The sequence below is a fragment of the Myotis brandtii genome, unplaced genomic scaffold, assembly GCF_000412655.1.
Source record: "Myotis brandtii unplaced genomic scaffold, ASM41265v1 scaffold83, whole genome shotgun sequence".
Taxonomy (NCBI): domain Eukaryota; kingdom Metazoa; phylum Chordata; class Mammalia; order Chiroptera; family Vespertilionidae; genus Myotis; species Myotis brandtii.
The window spans coordinates 351,798-374,220 of NW_005371371.1; the positions used below are offsets into that span (position 1 = coordinate 351,798).

A 22,423-nucleotide genomic window follows, 5' to 3' on the forward strand; every position below is an offset into this window, starting at 1 on the left:
GGCCCCCCCCCCCCCCCCGCCATGTTGACCCCTGGAGCCCTGGGTGGCTGCATCGCCCTCAGGGCTCTTGGCTCAAGCAAGACGGGGTGGGTACAGCATCACCCCCCCACCCCATGTCTTTATTTGGGGTGGAAAAAAGGCTGAGGGGGATGGTGGCCACAGTGACTCCTTGTGGGCCTCGGGGTTTGTGCAGATGCTACCCACTCCTCTTTTTGGAGAAGTTCATCTGCTTGTGCAAGTTGGAGGATTGATGCCCTGAATCTTAGAACCGGCCGCTCATCAGGAGGTAAAAACAAAGCCTACCCACTACCGCCGTCAGGTTCTCCAGGCTCTTGATTCCGTCGAAACAGTGGGCGGCGGAGACCACCCAGGTGGTATTGATCAGGGTGCCCCCGCACTGCAGCTCCCCCTTCAGGATCAGTGCAACCTGCCGAGGGCACCACAGACGGTGGAAGGTCACCTATTGTCCTTGGGATCTTCTTCCTGGAGACTCACCTTTCCCTGCACCCCCCGGGATGGGCTGCATTTATTGGAGGGTTTGTCTGTATAGCAGTGTTTCTGAAACCCTGGGAGGCCCGCCAGAGCCCTTCCTGGGCAAAGCTGTTCTAGCTTCTCTCCAGCAGGCTGCTCCCCCATCCAGCTGAGGGGAGAGAGAACTCACAGACCCCGCCCTGGCATGGGGATGCTGGTGCTGGACCCCTCTGTGGGCCTCCCTGTACTGTCATCTAGGCTTGACCTGCAAGCTGACTGGCAAAGATCAGGACAAGCGCTGGTTCCTAGAGCAGGTGAGGGCTCAAGGACGCAACAGAGTGACGCACCAGGCACAGCTGTAGGCACACAGTAGGTGCTCAATACATGTCTTCTGTCCTCTTTTTCTTCCTAAAAGCACAGAGGGTGCTGAGTGTGTCCTTGAATGAATCCTGGGTGGAGACATTTTCCCTACAAGATCCTCCCACGATGGGTGGGAAAGGAGTCAAAGTCTCGTTGGGCCTGTGGACAGTGAGGAATTGCAAGGCCAGGGAGGCCTGGCTGAGGGTGAGGCAGATCCGCCTGTGAAGGGTCCTGGTCTGGTGTTCTACAGTCACCGTGTTATTGAGAAGTGTGGTGAAGCCGGATCAGCCTTGGAGGAAAGAGACTGGAAATGGGTCCGTCAGTCCGAAGCTTAATGTCCCGACTTGTGGACGGCAGGACAAAGGGTGCTGGGGAGGTGCCTGTCTCCTCCAAACTATCGGGCCCCTCAGAGAAAAGCCACAGTAAGATGGTCCCACAACGGATGAGAAGAGCTACCTTCGAGCTTTGAGCTCAGGGCGGGGTCCCTCCGGTTGCAGACCCCTGAGCATCTAGCCCTGCCCTGGCTGACCACGAATCTGCGGCTGCAGCTACAAGAGACTGTCTGGGGGTGGTGGTCACAAAGTGGATCTGGGTCTCCCAGGCCCAACTCTCAGCTCTGCCGTGGGCAAGGCGCTGCTCTTACTGGGCCTCAGGTTCCTCACCTGCACTGGGTGAGAGTTGCACCTGTCTCTCGGGTGGGATTGTGGGAGTTGAATGATATTGAGAAGCCAGGTCTTATGGGGTTCGGCACAGGGAGCGCGTGCTGGGAAGCAGTGCCTGCTGCAGTCACCCCAGCAAGCCCCCCTGGGAGGTCCCCACTGTGAATTCACAGAGACCCACACCTGCCAGCTCTGCCTCCATCTCCGAGAGGCTTTGCCACCCAATTACGGGGACCCTGGTGAACACTTCAGTCCTATTTGGATGTGCCTAACTCAGATTGTTCCTCCGAACACCAAAACCAGGGTTCTGCAAAGCCCAGGAGCAGAGGCCCCACCAGGGCCCCAACTGCTGTGGGAGGTGGGATGGAGCCAGGGCAGCCAGGTGGGTGCAACTTCTGAGGCTGGTCTGGAAGGTCCAGATTGCTGGGAAACGAGAGGATTGGAGCTTCCCTGAGCCTGAAGTCAACCCCCTTCAACAGAATGACTGGTGATTCTCCAATTCCCTTTACAAGGTTCTCATTCATTTACTTTTATTTCTAAAAATTCTTGGCTGTTTAACACGGGAGTCCCAGAATGAAAGGGTAAAGAGGAGCCACTGATTCGGGCTCAGACCTGAGCTTGCAGGTCTAGAGTGACAGCTCTTCTCACACTTGAGTGTACACATATCCCTGGGCTCTCGTGAAATGCAGGTGCTGGCCCAGGAGGCCTTGGGCCTGAGACTCTGCATTTCCAACTGGGGCCAGGCTCATAGGCAGCCTTGCAGAGAGAGGCCCTGGAGGGGCCACGGCCCACAGACCTGACCACATGTGGGCGGGTGGGGGGTAGGGGAGTGGGTCGCCTCCAGGCCTGCGGGAGGACTTTTGTTACAGATAAAAAATCATACTGTATGATCTCATGTATGTGAAATCTAAGAAAACAAAACAAATAGATAAACAAAATAGAAACAAACCCATAGATACAGAGAAAAAGCTGATGGCTGCCAAAAAAGAGGGGGCTGAGGGATGATAATTAAAAATATCCTATCTAATAATAGACAAACATGGTAATTGACTGTACCTTCGCTACACCTCCCATTGGCTAATCAGTGCAATATGCAAATTAACCACCAACAAAGATGGTGGTTAATTTGCATACATAGGCTCCAAGCGGCGGAGGGAAGACTGAAGGAGAGCCGGAGAAGCGAAGACGGAAGACTGAAGGCAGCTCCGGTCGGAGCGAAGGCCTGGGTCCCAGGTGCCGGAGGAAAACCTGTGCCAGCAGCCAGGAGAAGGGAAGGCCTATTGCACGAATCTCTTCATGCAACAGGCCTCTAGTATATAATAAAATTTAAAAAAAACCACAATATCTGGTATACCAAAAAGAAAATCTCAGCTTCCAGAGGCAGACAGTAGGTGCAGCTTGGAAGGTGAGAGAGCTGGGTTCAAATCCTGCCTTTGCCATTTATGAGTTGGAGGGCCTCAGTTTCCTCATCGGAAAAAGGGGAGTGAGGCTAGCAGCCCATGATGAAGCCCTGTGAGGCGTCAGCTGACAGATGCCAGGAGCACTGACATCTGAGATGAATGGAGGCTGTTGTCAACACAGGACTTGGAATGAGAGGAAGCCCACGGAAGCACTGCCATGAGCAGAGTGACTTGGGGCCTGGGGTGTGGCCCTGAGGCTGACCTGCCCACTTTCCCTTCAGTGACCCTGGGGCCCTGAAGCCTTACCTGCCAGGGACACTCCCCTTTGGGACACACCTTGCCACCCACAATTCGGCCATGGGGTTGGCTGTCATTTCTTTTTTCCAGGACAGGTATTTTTCCACATGGATATTCAACTGTATAAAACAAAGATGAGTGCTGCTTGAATTTCCTAAAAGATGAATGATATTCTGTCTTAAGGCCACCCAGCCTCTCCAACAACTGGGCTGCTATTTTGACCTCACCCTTAGTTTTTGGTCTGGGCCATAAAAGAAAGTATTTAGAGGGCAGCTGAATTTCAGGCTGCTTTGACCATGCTGGGGAGATTGACCTCTGAAGAGACACAGGGCTTGGGGTGCCCCGGCCTTTGGAATTGCAGTCCCATTAGTGTGAGGTTGGTTTGAAGACATTTTCCATTTTCCTACAAGTGCTTTCCTTTAAGAAGAATTTGGAATCTAGAAATGTGCTGTGTAGTCACTAGTCACAGTTGGGTGTGGCAGCGTAGATTCCTGCCAGAGCGGACTGGCAGGGGGGCAGAGGGAGCTTTGTTCTGCTCCTGTGGACCCACCTGAGGTGGGCAGGGGGTCCAAAGCCCATTTAGGGAGCTGCTCCCAGGGTTCTGTCCCACCCCCTGTTGCATTGGCCTGCCCTTGGGTCAGGGGAGCCACCCCCACCCTCATTCTCCTCCCTGCCTCTGCAGTGGTCAGCAGGTAGTAGATGCTCAGTGAATGGTATGCCACCCCTTCCCATCTGAAAGTGAAACAGCACACAGCCCTTGGAGCAGATCCCAGAGGGCCTGTTACCTGTGGGTGCGCAGGACACCTCGTCAGCCTGGAGTGTGTACCCCTCGTGGCACCAGCAGGAGCGCTTGGCCTCCACATGGTTGCTGCAGTACTGGTGACAGCCCCCATTGTCATTCTCACAGATCAGCAGGCTGTTCTTGTCTGAATGCAGAAGGAGACAGCCCGCGAGGGGCCTCTGCTGGTCAGGGAAAGCCAGCCCTGGTGGCCACCCCTCCGTGGGCACGAAGGTGGAGCTCAGCTGCCAACTACAGAGACTGAGCCTGGCACTACCCAACGCTGCAGATTGACCCAGAAAGGTGGGGCCTGGTGTCTGAGCAGCCTAACCAGTGGGGACACAGAACCAGCATGTGGTGGTCTCCACACTACTGCCCCTCCCAGCAGCTGGTGGGCCCGGGAAAAGTAAGAGTCACCTGAGGACAGCACAAGAGCCAAACTCAGTCAGAGACCAGCCAGTACAAGGTCAGAGAAATGAGACTGCTCTACAGCCAGGCCCTGATGCCCAGGGACCACTGGTCCCAAGAGGCAGAAAAGAGGACCGTTGACCTGACTCTGAAGGACAGCACGTTGCTGTGGGAAACAGTTGTCTTGCTGTGTAAATGCAGGACCCCCACTGGGAAAGTGGGGCCTAGAAGTGAATTCCCACCAGGGCTGCTGGGCATCAAAGGCCAGGCAGACACTGAGGCTCTCTGGCCCCATATAACTGGCAGGAAGCCTCTTCCTTCACGCTGTTGGCCTCTGTTCTGCTTAGAGCAGAAGTTGGCTGTGGCCCAGAAGAGCTCTTTCAGGATCAGAATGTTCACACCCCAAAAAGAAGCCTGGCCTTTGACCTCAGCCCCTCCAAGGTGATCTCTACACCCTAATTAAATTGGACACTTTCTTTAATCTGCCTGAAAAGAGTGTCCTTGCCCTGGGCCCCTTGACTCACATGGGATGGTCACACGTGAATGTCATTCACGTGGGGCTTTGGGCCACAGGATCTCAGCTCAGCCTCTGGAGGGGCTGGAGACAGAGGTCATCCATGTGGACGGTCAGCCATGTCTATGTGACTGAGCTCAGTAAAATCTCTGGTCCCTGGTTGGTGATGCCCCATATGTCTTGTCACCCATCAGCCTCAGAGAATGAAAGACTGTCCATATAATTGCCTGGGAGAGGACAACTGGAAGTTTACACTTGGTCCCTTTGTGGATTTTAGTCTGCATATTTTTGCTATAATAAACTGTAACTGTGAATATATCAGTTTTCAGTGAGTTCTCTGGGTCCTTCCAGCAGATTAGTGAACTTGAGAATGGTCTGGGAGGCCACTGAACTTTGCAATACTTGAATATATGGAAGGTGAAAAAAAAAATCTCATACCTTCGTAACAGCAAGTAGGGAAGGTCAGGTTTACCCATCTGTCTTGGTTGGCAGGATATATGGCAGCTGGGCGGAGATGTAGTGATTCTCACCTGTGCCCTTTCCAGATGGATCAGAATTTCCCAGTGCTGGGAGCCCAAGGGTTTTATATTTCCCAGAAAGGAACAGAGGGCCATCAAATTTGAGAATTGGCACCTGAGAACCCCAAATCCAAGGTTCTCCCGTTGACGGAAGCCTCCAGAGTCACCTAGACCAACTTCCCACCAGGGCTGAGGGCCAGGCCATGCCCATCAGCCTCCCCCCGGGACCCTGTCGGCAAGCTACGGGATTTCTCACTTGTCTCACAGTTGCGGCCCTCAAAGTCTTCAGGGCAGAAGCAGATGTAGGACTGGAGTTGGTCCTCACAGGAGCCTCCATTCTGGCATGGATTTGAGGCACACTGGTCCCCATCTGTGGAGTGAGTCCATGCTAGTATGTTGAGGAGAAGAGCTTGAAGGTGGGGCATAAATGGGCCATTTACCTACTCACCATTGTAAGAAATCCAGAACTGCGTCTGAGGGAACAAAGAGGAAGCCACATGAGACATATGTTCTCCAGAAGCAAACATTTATGGAATCCGTGCAAGGAGCTGATGAACTGGGGTGGGCAGGGGTGGGCTGGGGCTTCTGCCTGGGGCCCTTTGCCATGGGCTCTGGAAGCCAGGCTCTCCTCTGGAGATGCGGTGGGTTCATCTGAGGGGAAAGGTTCTACTCCACCCTAGACGATTAAGGTCACCAGAGGTCACAACTTTCCTTCTCCACGTCAAAATACCCGAGTTTCAGCCCCAACTAGCCCCAGCTCTGCCATGTCCGAGTTGTGAACCTGGGACAAGACACATATGCACTCTGAGCCTCCATTTCCTCCTCTGAAGATCCACACACAGGGGCTGACCTGGGGAGAAGGCAGGTAATGGGTGTAAAGGCATTCTAGGAACTGCCAAGGGCCCCATCAATAACATTGATATCCTGAGGAATCTTTTGACCAACTGAACTTAAACTCTCAGGGTTGCTATGAGAATAAAACAAGACGAAAACTGTTGAAACTGTTCGAAAAATGAACTGGTACACAGCCATAAAGTATGACAATTTCCAACTTGCACAGAAAGGGTCATGTTAGCCTCTGTCTCAAATAGCCTGGCTTTCTGTTGGGTATGAGGTGCACTGTGAGTGCGAAATGTATGCCTTTGAGTACGAGGTGAAGCATCCTGTGATTGTCAGGTGAGGTGTGTGTCCTGTGAGTGTAAGGCATGTCCTGTGAGTGTGAGGTGTAACCTGACCCTCACGCCTACTGAAGTGTTTCAAAGAGATGTGATAGATTTTAAATACACTCGTTTAGAAAATGGAAACAGAAATGAAGAGCACTCCATCATATGAACCAAGGGCAGGTGAGGAAAGCAGTGGTGCCCTGGGTGTGTCCTCACACAAGTTTCTCTGAAGAGGTGCCCACGGGCAGCGCGGCAGGAGAGGCTCGCCCAGGCCACTGTCTCAGACATCTGCTCTGTCAGCAGCATTGCTGTGCAGCAGGGCCACCTCTAGGGGACTGGACAGGCAAGGGACACACAGCAGGTGTGCTGTTCAAACCATATTTTCAGATGCAACATTGAGGATGCATGGTGTGGCAGAGAGGAGGATGTCCCTGGACATAGCAGGGAGGTATGGAGCATTGCAGGAGCTCTGACTGAGGAAAGTGAGGTCATTCTTGGGAGGAAAAGTGACCCAGACACGGAGGGGCTGTGTGTGCCAGAGCTGCCTGTGTGTTCCCCTGGGCATGTAGCACTCAACAGCCACAGACTGAAGAGAGTTGCTCTCCAAGACATGGGAGCGACCTCTGCTGTCACAGAGCTCCCTGCCTGAAGACTCAGTACAGGGCCCACATAGCTATCTGGTGGTGCAGAGGGCGCCCCCTAGAGGGGAACTCACCAGCCTCTCTGTGTTCCTGAAGATCTCCCTGGCCTCCTCAAAGGAACACTGCTCCTCCCTGCACTCTCTCTCCAGGGAGCCAGGCCTCAGCTCCTCCAGGAACGAGTTGGCACGCCTTTGCCTGTGCAGGACGCTTTGGGCTTCCTCCTGGGTGATGAAGACTGAAAAATGGGAGTTCCGTGAAACGTTTACAACCAGCCATGCCAAGATGGCCCAGAAACATCCACACTAGAATCGTCCCCTCAGTAACAGGAGTCAAAGGATTCCTGTGTCCAGGCCTGGCTGAATGTTGAACAGGAGCGCTTTTTCATGGCTGGCTGGTGACAAATTTTATATACAAGGATGAGGCAATAGGTTCATTAAATTATAATTTAACACACTGATGCCTTCTGACCTGGTCCCCTCACGTCTAGGAATTTATCCTATACTCAGAGGCATGCACGAAAACTTAGCCACAGGAGAGCTATTGCTAGTAATCATCTGAAACAACCAGATGATGGCATCCCATGCCGCCAGGAAGCAGAATGCTTAAGAAGATGTGGTATTAAGTGAAAAAGAAGGTAATAAAACAATACCTCCTGTATAATTTTTACAAGGAAACATTTACATATGAGCAAATGTCATTTATTGAAAGAATGTACATAAATTAACCTTGGGGATCCGCAGCTATTCTGTTCCAAAATGTATACGATCCACACGTGTAACTTCTCTAATAAAAATTTGCATCTGCTGTGTCCTGGCACCTAGAGCATTTCATCAAGAGCTGCTGCATGCATGCGCTGGCGGATCCTATGGGGGAGGAAGGTCCTACGGGGCCACATGGGCGGGGTGGGGGGTGGCAGGTGAAGAGGGGCTGGGCGTCTCTTGTCTCCATTGAAAGCCCACTGGTCCTGTTTGCTGCACGCTGGACCTGTCCTTCCAGCTCCTCTGGAACTCGGGTGACATCCCAATGTGGTCAGTTCTCTCTCAGCTAACTCATCGAAACCCTCTCTCTGCTTTGCCACCACCAGCTCTCTCTCCCTTCAGGATCACACACTTGAAGGACAATCCCTCACCTTCCACTAAGAGTCCCAGAGGAGAGATGAACCGAGACCTGCTTTGGAGAAGGTTATAGCGTGTGGGAACAGGGGGAGGAGGGGAAGTGCCCGCTCCCGGGCCACCAGGCTGACGGAGACCACATCTCTTTAACAGCAGAGTTTCACCTGTCTGTATTCCTAGGGAATCTACCAGGTTTGGAAGAATTTGAGGGAAAATCAAAGAATGGAGACTCCTGGGATGATTCAACCAGGGCTGAATTGCCCCCATGGAGGGGAGCAACTGTGCCCCAAAAAGCTCTCAGAGACCCGGAGCCAAGTCTGACAAAGGAACACACAACTACTGCAGAGAATTTGGAAAAGACAGACTAGAACAAGGGAGATGAAAGCTACCCACCACCTGCCACTGCTTTCCTGACATAAGAAAGGACAAGGCAGCACCGACTTCCGCTGGAGCAGGACACGGTCTCCTTTGGGCACCTGTAGTCACCGGGGCAGTCGACCACTACTGGGATCCCCGGCTCGTTTCCCACTGTGAGATTTGACTGGGGATTTGAAGAGCAACATGGACCAGATTTTAGAGGACAGTGTAGGCGCCTTGTCTCCACCAGGGCCACCACTCAGTACTGTGAAGTCACAACGCGGACGGCTCATAAAGTGTGCCCCCTGTCTCCCTCTCAGGCCTCTCAGCACCCTTGCAGGGCGGGAGGGTGGCCACAGTCACAGCCACGGTGGAGGAGCAGCGCAGCCCAGCATCCCCACGCCGTCCCGGGCGCTTGCCAACTGAAAGCCCAGGAAGGCAGAGCAAGAGGGAAGCACCCCCCCCACGCCCAGATTACGTGCTCTTGTCTAGCTGCATGTCTGGAGCTGTGCCGCCGGGGACTAGGACAGCGCCACGGGTTCCTAAAAACCTTTGAAAAATAATTCTGCCAAAGCCTGTGCCATCAACAGCATTCTTTCCACCAACAGCCAGCGAGAGCCTGGGCTGTTTGCTGTTGGAAGGAGGGCAGATCACACTCGAGCCAGCAAATGCTCCTGTGAGCAGGAATGTCCCTGTAAACAGGAGTGAGGGTGAGGTTTGGGAGGCTTGGCTGCCAACAGCTGGGCTGCCCTCACAGGGTCCATAGCGAAACCTCCACCCACCCTCTCCAGCACCCAACATACGTGCAGCCAGAGACCCCTGCAGACCCAGCAGAAAGCAGAGGAGGGCCAGCCCACCAGGCTGGGCAGACGTGGCGAGGTCCATGGTGTCCTTCCTTGTCTGTTGACATTCTGGTGGGGGAGGTGAGCAAAGTTCTCAAATTACCCAGAGGGAGGGGGGAGGGAGACCTAGCTTCCCAAGCCCTAGGTGCCAAAGGCCGCTGGAGGGGGGATCAGGAGCGGAAGGACCGGGCCTGAGCCCAGGACGCCGGGTCCAGGAATCCAGGCCCAGGTAGCATGGCTGAGTCTTTGAAGCAGAGGTTCGTTCTTCGAAATGGAGGTGTTAGGATATGCATCTGGCACAAGCATCTCCAATGCAGTTTAGGATTTTGAAGCCCATAGTTCTATCACTGCAACTGGGAAAACAGAGTTAAACTGTAGTGAAAAACCACAGCCCACAGTAATCACACTAGTCAAAGGAGAGCATGTGTTGAGTGTGAATGTTAATGTTTTTAAGGGAGCCACCGAGGAGACGGATGGGGCTGTCCTCATCTCGGAGGCGTGGTTTCTTAGGGGAGCTAGAGCGTCAGGTGGAGAAGCCCAGGGAAAGGGGCATCTGCCCCTAGCTGGGCCCCCAACTCTGTTTTAGTTACAGATGGCACCCTTCTGTCCCCAGCATCCAGGTCTTGTCCCTCCCTTTCCGTCTGGTCCCAGGGCACAGCTAGGGCAACTCCCTGTCCGGGCTGCCTCTGTGGAAATCATATCCTTTCTGTGAATGGGTGGAGACTGGGGACACCAGTGCTGCTTATTTCCGGCCGGTCTCAGCCCTACTCGCCAACAGGAAGAATCAGTCCTTAGAGGAGCTGTTTTATTGATCACCTATGGAATTTTTAAAAACACGTTTTTATTGATTTCAAAGAGGAAGGGAGAGGGTGAGAGAGATAGAAACATCAATGATGAGAGAGAATCATTGGCTACAAATTGGCTGCCTCCTCCCCCCCCCCCCCCCCCATTGGAGATGGAGTCTGAAACCCAGGCATGTGCCCTGACCGGGAATTGAACCCTGACATCCTGGTTCATGGGTTGACGCTCAACCGCTGAGTCACGCCAGTCAGGCACTTCTGGAAACCTATCTAATAAAAGAGTAATATGCAAATTAACCATTACTCCAACACACAAGATGGCCACTCCCATGTGGACACAAGATGGCTACCACAAGATGGCCGGCAGGGGAGGGCAGTTGGGAGGGACCAGGCCTGCAGGGGAGGGCAGTTGGGGGCAACCAGGCCGGCAGGGGAGTGCAGTTAGGCATTGATCAGGCTGGCAGGGGAGTGGTTAGGGGGTGATCAGGCTGTCAGGCAGAAGCAGTTAGGGGCAATCAGGCAGGCAGGCAGGCGAGCAGTTGGGAGACAGCAGTCCTGGATTGTGAGGGGGATGTCCAATTGCCCGTTCAGGCCCGAGCCCACCGGCAGTTGGACATCCCTCGAGGGTTCCCAGATTGGAGAGGGTACAGGCTGGGCTGAGGGACACCCCCCCACCCTGCCCCATGCATGAATTTCGTGCACCAGGCCTCTAGTTTTTAATAATTGTTTAGGAATTTATTTTTGGAGGAGGGAGGATGGAGGAAAAGATATTTTAGCATTAGACTGCTCCTCCTAGCCACAGCCCTTTTTGGAGACATTTCTGTTCTTGACTTTCTTTGGATTCTTCTTCTTAAAGAGATGGCTAAACCCATAAAACCATCTGAGCCTGGGATCTGGAGTAATTTTTTTAAACTGCAAGTCAATTTATTTGTTATTAATCAGCCCAAGTATTTTATTTCTTCCTGATTAATTTTAACAGTTTGCTTTCTTTAAAAAATTCCTATTTTGCTTTCAAATGTATTGGCAGAAAGTTGTTCATAATGGTTCTCTCACTTTAAAACCTTTATTTGTTGTGAAGTTTTTCAGGTTTTTTTTTCTATCAATTGCTGTATTTTATTATTTTTCAAGGAACAAGGTTTTTATTTTATCAATTTGTTTTGATTTTTAATATTTTCTTCTCTGAATTGTACTAATTCCTCCTTTATACTTCCTTTGAGTTATATTGGTCTTACTTTTAGCTTCTTTAAATGGTAAACTCATTAATTTTATCATTAAATGCAGCTGGGCTATCAATGCCACTCTAAGCTATGCTTTAGCTGCACTCCTGAGTGCTCATATGCATAATTCTGTAGTCCTGCAGATATCAGAATTTCCAATGACATTTCTTTGCTAACCTTTAAAATTGTCTTTTCATTGTTTTTTAAAATTGTGTGTGTATTTCATGTGTTTTGGAAAATAATACATATTTTTATACTTTTAGGGGACAAATGGGTATTAACACCTGTGAGAGGTAACATTTTCACCCTTGACTGCTAATCTTTGCTCTCTATATTTTGAGCATAATTGTTATATGCTTAACCAAGTCCTAAATTGCATTTCATGTGTTATCAACATTGCTATCCCAGCTTCCGTTTGGTTATAATTTGTCTGTTACATCTTTTTTCTTTCTTCTATTTTCAACCTTTGCATAACTTTGTTTTATGGTCTCTCTTAGCAATTGTTACATCCAATTTGATACTCTTTCCATAGGTCAGTTTAGCATCATCATATATGTTGCGACTGAGAAATATTTGGACTTATTTCTTCCATCATCTTTTGTGTTCCAGTTCATCATGATTTTCCCTTTCTGTACCCTACTCTTTTTCTACCGGATCAACGACCCTTCTTTCTTCTCTACCTTTCTGGTTTAAAAGTTATCAAATGTATTCTTGTTCTGGGATGGTAATTTTACATTTCTTTTGTCACCTTTATATTGTTGACATACATAATAAACTTATTGTTATTCCATCTTCACCACTTTTCTGACAACGTAAAGTGTTTGGAACATGCTCACTGCCTGCCCCATTTCTGCTCGAACACGTGCTTGCCAACCTGTGAGTAGATGCGCAAAACAGAGCACTGCTGTGCTGGGCACGCAGACCTGAGGGATTCTGCGCCTTTACAGATGAAGGCAGACAGCAAGAGTTGCTGATATTTATTCAAACTCCATCCATATAATAAAGAACTCGGATTTTCAAATTTCATTTACATCAGCAGAAAAAAACACACAAAACAGTGACTAAGACATGAGGTTTTAAAGTGCCTTTATGAGGAAGCGATCACAAAAAATGGTGGGCAATCCCGGGCTGAGATGGCAGGAACGGTGTCTGAACAATCAATATATTAATTAAATTATGAGACACATCATTTTTTTTTCAAATAATTTATACACCAGAAGAAAAGCTGCCAGGTCTTGCACATTTACTGGTTTATTACCACACTCCAAGGCCTGGCTAGCGATGAGGCCTTGCCCATGGTGGTGGGAGGAAGCCTGTCGGCCTCGCTACGGCAGGGCCCGGGCTCAGGGAGGGCTGTAAAGTGACAATATCCAGCAGCATGGAGGCTATAAATACATCCCTTACATTGGATACATATGTACACGCATCAACATATATACACACATATAAAAATATCTGCCCCAGCCGATACAGAGAGTGTTTCCAAAGAACAGAAGGTGTTTCTGAAACACACAAAAAAGGTAAAACAGAAGAGTTTTCTTTCCAGTTCTGCTTTGATTGGAATAAAATAAACTCTGCACCTTTAAATTTCTATACTCCGGGTGATTTTATACAGAACACGCAGGGCGATTTTACTCCGTGTGCAGGTGGAGGAGGTTGGAAGAGGCAGAGGCGAGTTGAGCTCAGGTTTGCACTAAGCTACATATGACATCATTGGTTCAGATGATACCCTGCAGAAAATGCATCTTTATGTATTTTTTTAAAAAACAATTTAAAAATCCTAATTCAGTGAAGCTTGTTAAAAAAAAAATCAAGAGTCCCCACTTTTTTTTTTGTAGAAAAGAAGGTTAGTATTTTAACTTATAGTTTAAATGTCCTTTCGAAAATTAACTACACAGGTAAAGACATTTCCTTGGTTTCTAACTGCTTTCGTGTGTAGAAATGCTGCCTGATTTTATCAAGGGACATATTTTCATTCACCTGCTACCAGGTGGGCTTCAGAGACTGCCATCAATTTCCACGAGAGAGTCCCCCAAACCATTCTGCGGCATGTACAACGTGCTGCCATGTAAACCCCAGTAACAAAAAAATAGTTTTATATCAAATGCGGTATCAAATTGTCATTTCATGTAAACACAGTGATTCTTGGTAAAGATCAGAGGCCAAAGTACCATGAAAAATGGCCGTGGGATTCGTCCCTGCTTTAAAAAAAATGTGTAGAAGACAAAAGAGTCCCCCCCACCCCCTCTCTCTTCAAGCTGTTGGGTCAGTGAATCAGTGACGGCTTTTGGAAGCAGCCCCATAGTATGCACATCCCTGCGAAAGCACCGGACCAGAAATGTCAGAAACCGAAGCAGAGCGGTGGGGACCGGCTCCTCCCTGGCTGCCTGGCGGAGGCCGGAAGGGGTGGCCCCTTCTCGGAGCCCTTCTTCACAGGTGGTCTGTTGGCCTGCGGCACCCCCAGACTTTCCGATTTTCCCAGGAAGCTTGGTGTTCTGGTCTTCCCCTGGGAGCCGGGGCCTGTGCCCTGGGAGGGGATCCTGGCGTGGAGGCTGGAGGGCAGACTCTTCCTGAGCCTTTGCTCTGCATGTCCCCACGTCCTGCACCACGAGGTTCCGTGGGCAGCGGCAGCTCCTCGACCGGGTCTTGTCAGGGTCCTCCTTGTCCAGGGCGTCTTAGAGCACCGTCCCCTCACCAAACTAGGCAAGCCCAAGCAAAGGAAAACTTAGGGGTCCGCAGGCTTGCCTCCTGCACCGGGGGGCCCGGCGGGTGCTACCCCTGCAGGTCAGAGAGGGGGGCGCCGCAGCTCTCGCTGCAGCTGGAGGAGTTGCTCAGCAGAGCGGACCCTGCGCTGGACTCTGCGGGAAAACCAGGCGAGAAGGGCTTCGGCTCCGTCCTTGCACACTCCGGCCCCTCTTCCTTGGTCACAGGCTCAAGGTGGTGACACCCGGTGGGCTCAGGGCACAGCCAGCGTGGAACGGGGGGTCTTACCTGGGCTGCTCAAGCACTGCGCCGAGCTGGACTTGCCGAGGAGCATGGACAGGCTGCTGGCCGGCACCCAGCCCTCCTTGCTGGAGGTCAGGTTCCTGACATACCTGCGAGGGGCGTGGGCCGGTCAGTGGCTCCAGCCTGTGTGCCCCGAGCGGCACGAGGGGGAGCGCACGGTGGGCATCTTACCAAAGGCCCTCCTCGCCCTCCTGGACCACCTCCACCACGTCTCCGCTCCTCACGGCCAGCGTGTTGGGGCTTCCCTTCTCGTCGTCCACCACCACGGTGTACTTCCCTGGAACCTGCGGAGGGAGGCACGCAAAACCCTCTGCTTCTGCTCCAGGTGCTGAACCCTAGCCACAGAGGCTATCCAGCGACAGGGAGCCCTGGCACTAAACATGCCTCCCAGTGGCCATGGGAGCTGCCGAGCACCACGCTTCTGGGGCTCCCAGGGACCAGCAGCACCAGGCTGACCACCCCGGGGGGTGAGGAGGGGGGAGATTACCAGCTTCCTGGGGCCCACTCCGCCTTCTTCCTCCGCATCTGAGGAATTAATCGGCTCCTCAGCACTCGACCAGCCGTCGTTGTCCTCAGGGGCCTCCAATGGGTGAGATGTTTTGCTCCAACCTGAGAGAGGAACAGGCTGCAGTGAGGATCGCTCGCAATGACAAGCCTGTCTGAGGATGATCTACAGAAATCCCTGCAACCTCCGAAATGTGCCGCCCGTGTGGAGCGTGCCCCCTTCCCAGATGGCAGGGCACGCTGCCGACTTCCCTAATGCCTGCCGTGCTTGCTTGCTCAACTGTGCAAATGGTCCAGGGAGGTGGGGTCCAGAGCACCTGCTTCATGGCCAGGCCAATCAGGGGAGAGAATGAGCTCTTACCCAGCAGGCCCTGTGGCTTCCCAGAGGAGGCGGAGCACTTCCCACTTGGCCTCCTGCCTGCTGGGCCCAGTCCCAGGGGAGCACAGGGACCCTGGAAGACCACTAGCTAGACCGCTGCCACCCATCTTGGTTGGAGCAAAGACATGGAAGGGAAGGTGTTTCCAACGAACCTCTGTACCACTCAATACCCAGGTGGGCCAGGAGAGCTCCCCACACAAACGGCGGAGGTTCCTGACAGCGCCGTTTCAGACACACTCCTAGCCCCCGACGTGTGAGGGAAGAGGGTTGTGATCCTCATGGGACTGACGCTATCAGGTGTCTGAGCTCTGCAGGCCATGGAGGCAAAGCCAGGATCCCAACCCAGGCCTTCAGGCTGCAGAGCCAGCCCACATGAGCTCCACCACCTCCACGGGCCAGAAAACGAGGAGTTTTATAAATGATATATGTTCCTTCATTAGCACCTCTACTGCCATGGATCCCCAAAGAGAAGCAACTGTATGTCCCATGTGGGGGGAGAATGCAAGTAAGTTGTGGGGAGGCGGGAGGTGATAAATTCTCGATTCTGAATAAATGGGGTAAGTGCCAGCAGTGAGGCACCAAGCGGAAGCCACACCCTCTGGTGTTGGATCACAGCCACTGCATGGCATTAAATAGCGTTTCGACAGGAAGCAAGCGGACCCAGGAAATAAGCAGACTGCTCGTCAGATCTGGGCTTAAGCACACCCAGTTCCAAGTTACCTTCATGGCAGCTGGAAGCATGCTTTTCCCTAAGAAAGAGAGGGCGCTGGGTGTGCACAAACCACAGCCAGACAAGTGCAAAATGCACGCTCCCCTTTATGAAGTCAGGGCTGCGAAGGGGCAAGCTGTCGAATGGACCAGTTCCCAAGCTGAGAATGTTTAAGCTTGGCAATGAAAACCTTGTGTTAAAGAGGCAACAGAAAACCGTCTTTGCTTTCCTAGCAAAGGGATCTGGGACCCAGAGTTCCCCATCGGCCACAGAACAGTGAATCCCAGGAAGAGAGCATGTATCTGGGGTGTCCTCAGAGCCAAAGAAACCAGCAGATGCCAGCAGCCCTGAGCTCCTCCGAAAGCCCCCTCCACAGCAGGCCAGGAGAGCGTCTGAGCTCTGCCCACCTGAGGCCGGGTGCTGGGGCGAAGGGACGTGTGCTGAGCACGGCCCTGCTCATGTCACTACTGAGGCACCAAGCGGAAGCCACACCCTCTGGTGTTTGATCACAGCCACTGCATGGCATTAAATAGCGTTTCGACAGGAAGCAAGCGGACCCAGGAAATAAGCAGACTGCTAGTCAGAGCTGGGCTTAAGGACACCCAGTTCCAAGTTACCTGTACGGTGGCTTTTCCCTAAGAAAGAGAGGACGCTGGGTGTGCACAAACCACAGCCAGACAGATGCAAAATGCATGCTCCCCTTTATGAAGTCAGGGCTGTGAAGAGGCAAGCTGTCTAATGGACCGGTTCCCAAACTGAGAACGTTTAAGCTTGGCAATGAAAACCTTGTGTTATAGAGGCAATAGAAAACGGTCTTTGCTTTCCTAGCAAAGGGATCTGCAACCCAGAGTTCCCCATCGGCCACAGAACAGTGAATCCCAGGAAGAGAGCATGTATCTGGGGTGTCCTCAGAGCCAAAGAAACCAGCAGATGCCAGCAGCCCTGAGCTCCTCCGAAAGCCCCCTCCACAGCAGGCCAGGAGAGCGTCTGAGCTCTGCCCACCTGAGGCCGGGTGCTGGGGCGAAGGGACGTGTGCTGAGCACGGCCCTGCTCATGTCACTACCAGGCTTGTGTCTGTGCAGGAATTGGGGCTGGTGAGTTTCCGGCTACAAACCACGCGACCTGCCTGCTGGAGCATGTCTGGAGTTGTCACACAGTGTGGGAAGCTAAGGAGAGCACTGGGCAGGGCACACTGAGAGGGTCACAGTGCCGGGTGGCCTGGCTGCAAACATCTTCTCCCCTCCTGCCCACCCCGAAAGATATGGTGGGGTTTCTGGCAAAACAGGAGCAGAAGTCTGAGGACAGTGAGGACAGGGAGATGAAGACTGTCCTATGGGCAGAGGAGGCAGTGCCGCCTGGCCAGCCGACCTCAGGCCAACCTTCGCTTTAGAGAGCAGCCTGGTTGCGTTTGCCTTATGAACAACTCAGCCCCCTGGCGCCTGCAGATAAGAGAAGGTTTTCTAGGCACAGAGCAGCATCCAGGCCTGTGGTCACTCCCCTCTCTGCCCGGGAGCCTCTGGGGGAACCTCTCAGGCTCCACTCAGTAGCGTCCCTGCCTTCAAACAGTGTGACAGGGGAGTTGCCAGAAAGTATGAGACCCCACTTATGCCCGAGGCCCCAAGTGTGACACAAGAAAACGTTGTCAGTTGTCAGTGTAACAACCACAAATCAGGACGGCATCCCTCTCTGATCTACGCAGGATGTTGGGGGTTTTGCAGGTGGACATTTGGGCCACGGTGCCCATGAGTACCGTCACGCCTATTTCCTGTCAAACAGTCCTAGGTGTTGACAGTGAGGGAAACAATGGCCGAAAGCGTTTCAGGAAGTGAGCGCTTAAGCATTTGCAAGGGGGCCAGCGGGGAGCGCCGGAGTTCATCGGGTTCATGGTCACCTGCTGTGGACTCAAGTGGTCAATGGCGAGGAAGAGGAGGGGAGCACTGGCTGCTGAGCCCCAGGTGCCGTGCTCAGGACTCCCACACATCTACTGTGACCCTGCACGGTGGCCTCGTCTTCATTTTACAGATGAGGAGACGAGTTTGCAGAGGTGACAACACTTGGCTAAAAAGCAGTAAAAGCAGTAAAAGCAGCACTTGAGCTGCACTGGGCTGTGCTCAAGCCCGCACTCACTCCTGCCCCACGCTCATGCCAGCCGTCTACACAACCTGAGACCACAGCGGGGAAGCCTCCGATGTCTCCAGGTCTTAAGCAGAAAATGTGTAAGGGAGGAAAACAGCCCCTCCCAGGAGACTGTCAATGGGAAAGGACTCTTCTCCCGAGCTCCTGGGGCAAGCTGGGTGCACCCACCCCCCAAGGCAGTGGGAGAGGGGCCTGGCCCCTGGGCTGTCACGTCGGGGGCAGCAGGAGGGCCGCAACCTGGGTCCTCAGGGTGCAGAGTGTGGTTGGAGGCCAGTGTGGGCCTTGAGTGGCCTCCGGGTGGTCTCCGGCAGTAAGTGTGGGTATTCTAGCTCCGCCTACTCCCCTCGGGAACCTTCACAATTGTTTGCAAAACTCAGGAAGATTCACAAAGTGAAATCCTCTTTGAAAACCTGAAACCCTCAACCTGGGCCAGGGGACTCTTTGGGTTTCCCTGGGTGGCAGGGGTGGGGGCTTTACCCTTGGAATATGAGGGGTGAAAAGGGAGAAGGCCCAATTTCCACCACAGAGCTTGACCCCCTCTGTCTGTATGATTGGCCATCTCCCCGTGAAATGAGAGGTCTAATGGGATCCCATAGCTTCTGTGTTCTGTGTTTCCACCACGAAACATTGGGATAAACTGGTAAAGTAGGGGGTGGCTGGTGCTGCAGGGGCCTGTGGACAGGGGTGCCTTGCAGCCTATAAAGCCACTGAGTAATGAAGCCCAACCCAACCCAAACGCGCCTGCGAGATGTCAGTAGTCTGTCAGTTCTGGGCAGGCCTAGTGTGAGGAGTTCAACCCAGAAGCATGACATCATCACAGCATCACTGGCCAGAGCATCATGCTTTTGAACAAAACAAAGAGTTTGCTTCTGGCTCGTAGAGACCTATCTCGTTTTGCATTCCAGATGACGTGCAATGGCAAGACAGACAGCGTCCCTAACCGGACGGGAAAATGATGGCAGGCTATGTCCAGAAGGTTGAGCCACTCTACCTCGTAACCCAAAAGGCGTTGGATCGCTCTTAACTTCATGTCGCTTAGCTTTTTTGTCAGGACTGGTAGGAGAAGCTGCAGAAGGAGGAAGAGGCAAAAATATAACAGAGAGAAGAGAGAGAGTGAGGAATTGCATGCAGAGCACCGAGGAGGTCATGGGAGACACTGAATCCATGCTGGGATGAGACACGAACAGCGAATGGCCTAATTTTCACTGATTCAAAAAGTAGCTTCCTGGGTACAAAACCACGCCGGCTGAGGGACCCCACAGTTGCAGGGAGAGCCCGAGGGAAAATGAGAGATGAGATGGTGAGCAGTTGACTCTAGCCATTGCTATCATCCTTTTAGGGGGCCATGTCTAGGTTTATGTTCTGAGTTCTAGGTACATTTTCTGGGCTATGATTATACTTTCTATTCTGGCAAAGTGCCAGGATTTGTCTTTTTTTTTTTTTTTTAAGTTTTGGTGAGGAAGGGGAGGGGAGCACTGGCCATTGGTGCTCCCTTAAAAGTAGTTTATAAATTGGGGGGGAAAAACCCTCTAATTTTTTAGACCAGCGTCTGGACCAATGAAAAGAAACTGAGACAACACTGGCTTTTAGTGTCCACTGGGGAGTCCTGTAAGGGCCCACTGGAACTTTGGGGCTTGCTTCATGAGCCATCTTGGTGTATCCCCTTCCCATAGAGTTCACTGTCAAGGAGCCCTCAGAGGTGGTCGAGCTTTTAGAGGTCTCCTTCAAGGGACCCTCGACCTGCCCCGGGCGCTAGCAAAGGCCCCCTGAAGGCAGCCGACGGCAGCACTTGGGCATTCTGGCATAGACTGTCACTGCAGCCAGAAAGGTGAATGCCACAGGGACCGACAGGAAGAAGCAAGAAAGGGGGAGGGTGCCATGGGAGGGGTTGGGCCAGAAAAGCAAATGACAGGTCGTCGGTAAGCAAGCCCTCCTTGGAAAAGTTCACGTCCACCTTTTCAAAGAAAAGGCCCCCCAGAGGGCACTGGGCTGCATGGGCCAGACACACCAGTATCCGCGGAAAAGGCACTCGGCGGGAAAATGCTCCCGAGTGGCTGGGCTTGGGATGAGGCAGGCAGATGTCCTTCCCGAGAGCGTCCTCACGAATGGTCACCACACAGATGGATGAGAGGCATGCCACCTTGGCAAGGGACATGCCAGGAAGCGGTTTTCAGAGGGTGCCTTTTACCTTTCTGACCTTTGAGGTTAGCAAAGCCCTGCAGAGTAAAGCGCTTCTTGGAAAGCGCAGAGCTTTCTGAGGTAGAGCTAGTGACTGTGTCATCTACAAAGGAAGAGAGAGGGAGAGTGCAGAGCGTGTCCACCGCCCAGGGGGCCCTGGGGAGGGCACGTGTCGGGTCAGGCCGGGGCTCACCTCTGGGGCTGGGTTTGCCGGACTGGGGCGCGCACTGACCGTGAGGAAGAGGGGCTCCTCTGGGAGGTTCCAGTGCTCTGTGTGGGGTGGGCGGGGACCCCTGAGCTCCTTACAAATGCTTTTCGGGCCCACAGGTGGCCGTGCCTCCCTGACACGCCCACTAGTGGACACCTGTGTTGCAGCTCCCGGTACGCCCAGGCTGGGGCGCCGCAGACACCCACCTTTGCCCTTTTCGGGGGGCTTTGGCAATGTCGTTGAGCTCACATATCCTTCCAGGCTTAGGGGGTCAGTTTTTCTTTCTTCCAACTTTTTGACGTTTCTTGCATTCCCTTTCGAAGGACTAAGGGCGTCAGAGACATTGGAAAAGAAATAGTCAGTTGCCTGGTTAGTTTTTCAAAACTCTCCCTGGGGACTGGAGGTGTCCAGACATCCCTGAATTCCTATCCAGACTTTAAAGCATGTGTCCTACCCCTGCAGAGGGGCCACGCGTTTCTAGGTTAAGCCCAAACGGAATGCAAGGGGGACAAAACCACCTTCCTAGCCATTGAGCAGAAGGCGGTTTTGTCTTTTTTTGGGGGCGGGGGGGTTAGCGGGGGGGAGGTGTCTTTTTCTTTTAAAACCATTGTTCTGTGGATTATTCACTTTAGACCATCTCCTGTCCCACACATGCTTAGAGGTGGCTTATATAAGAAACAGGAACAATATGTTAAAAAATAAGAGAATGAATAAAATGTCAAAGGAAACATAAGGGCTTGCAGAAAGGGTGGGACAAAGCCGGCATGAAGGCTGGTGTCCGAAATGTGCCCACATCTGCGAGTGGTGGCTCTGAGCCTCCAGCCCTGGATGGGTCCCTGTCTGAGGGGCCACTGTCTCGAAAATGCTGGCAATTAACTGTGACCGGGAATAGCCATGTCATGGAATAGCTGACAGCCCTGCGAAATAACCACGGACAGAAAGTAATGAGAGGGCTGTCAGGGCCCGGCCTTGACTGGGAGCGGGGCCAGAGACACACAGCTTTGCAGCTGACCCCCTGGGACTAGCCCACCAGCCTGTGACTCCAGGGGGCACTGGGCAAACGCAAAGGAACCCCATCACCAAGAGGGTCAGGTGACAAGGGCCAAGGCAAGTCTGTGGCCTGTGCACATGCCCACTTGTGACTCTTCCCATGCGATGGCGTCTCACGTGCACGTGCCCCTCACCTCGTGTTGGACGATGCTGGCAGAGGCAGGCTCTGGGACTGCTCCAGTGCCCTGTGCTGGCTGGCCTCTGCGGGGAGAGAACAAACAAACCGCCTACGCATGGCTGGGGAACTTGACCCCGGCACCTTTACTTCTAAACACTATGAGATCTCAGGTACTGAGATTGCTTGGAACCTCTGTGAAGCTGGGAGAAAGGAATGGCGGAGACATTCTTACCTCGACAAGCCTGCAGCTGGCTGGTCAGCACCTTGCGGATCTCATTCACCCACGCTGCTTTAATCTCAGGAGTCGGTGCCTGTGTCCCCCAAAGAAATGCCAGGAGGTAAGGACTGCCGCTCCCCAAACACACACACTTGGGTCTTTTACTCTCGAAACTTCTGAGGACGCTCTTAGATAATGAGCGCCTCGTACGCGAGGAAGGAGAAGGGAGGGAACGGTGGCACGGCCCCTTGCTTCTGGACTTCACCCCAGTCCAGGGCATGATCTGACAAGGCCCAGGGCACGGCCACACCAGCCGGGGGACGGAAAGCCAGCCGATACGTTTGCACAACCACTGAAGGCTGACTCAGTGGGGAAACCCTG

General features: G+C 52.8%; 2 protein-coding genes across 11 annotated transcripts in view; both read right to left on the bottom strand.

The window, feature by feature from the left end:
- Positions 1-9,595, bottom strand: part of F7 (coagulation factor VII (serum prothrombin conversion accelerator)) — a 10,718-nt gene extending 1,123 nt beyond the window's left edge. Inside the window, exons 1-8 of one of the 2 annotated variants that reach the window (XM_014531943.1) lie at positions 9,482-9,595; positions 7,284-7,444; positions 5,854-5,878; positions 5,662-5,775; positions 5,326-5,391; positions 3,973-4,113; positions 3,197-3,306; positions 304-427 (exon numbers count right to left, since the gene is read on the bottom strand). In XM_014531943.1, coding sequence (XP_014387429.1) covers positions 304-427; positions 3,197-3,306; positions 3,973-4,113; positions 5,326-5,391; positions 5,662-5,775; positions 5,854-5,878; positions 7,284-7,444; positions 9,482-9,563 — 823 coding nt within the window. In that variant the 5' untranslated portion in view covers positions 9,564-9,595. The remainder of the gene's footprint in view (positions 1-303; positions 428-3,196; positions 3,307-3,972; positions 4,114-5,325; positions 5,392-5,661; positions 5,776-5,853; positions 5,879-7,283; positions 7,445-9,481) is intronic. The other variant, XM_005884432.2, reaches the window with a different exon arrangement.
- Positions 9,596-12,499: 2,904 nt separating this feature from the next.
- The window catches only part of MCF2L (MCF.2 cell line derived transforming sequence-like), a 178,419-nt gene continuing 168,495 nt past the window's right edge, over positions 12,500-22,423 (bottom strand). For 8 of the 9 annotated variants that reach the window (XM_014531941.1, XM_014531939.1, XM_005884437.2 and 5 more), the window contains 9 exons: positions 22,058-22,136; positions 21,842-21,908; positions 20,864-20,982; positions 20,460-20,552; positions 19,263-19,337; positions 15,031-15,152; positions 14,715-14,827; positions 14,529-14,632; positions 12,500-14,395 (listed from right to left, as the gene is read on the bottom strand). In XM_014531941.1, the coding sequence (XP_014387427.1) occupies positions 14,310-14,395; positions 14,529-14,632; positions 14,715-14,827; positions 15,031-15,152; positions 19,263-19,337; positions 20,460-20,552; positions 20,864-20,982; positions 21,842-21,908; positions 22,058-22,136 (858 nt within the window). In that variant the 3' untranslated portion in view covers positions 12,500-14,309. The remainder of the gene's footprint in view (positions 14,396-14,528; positions 14,633-14,714; positions 14,828-15,030; positions 15,153-19,262; positions 19,338-20,459; positions 20,553-20,863; positions 20,983-21,841; positions 21,909-22,057; positions 22,137-22,423) is intronic. The other variant, XM_005884442.2, reaches the window with a different exon arrangement.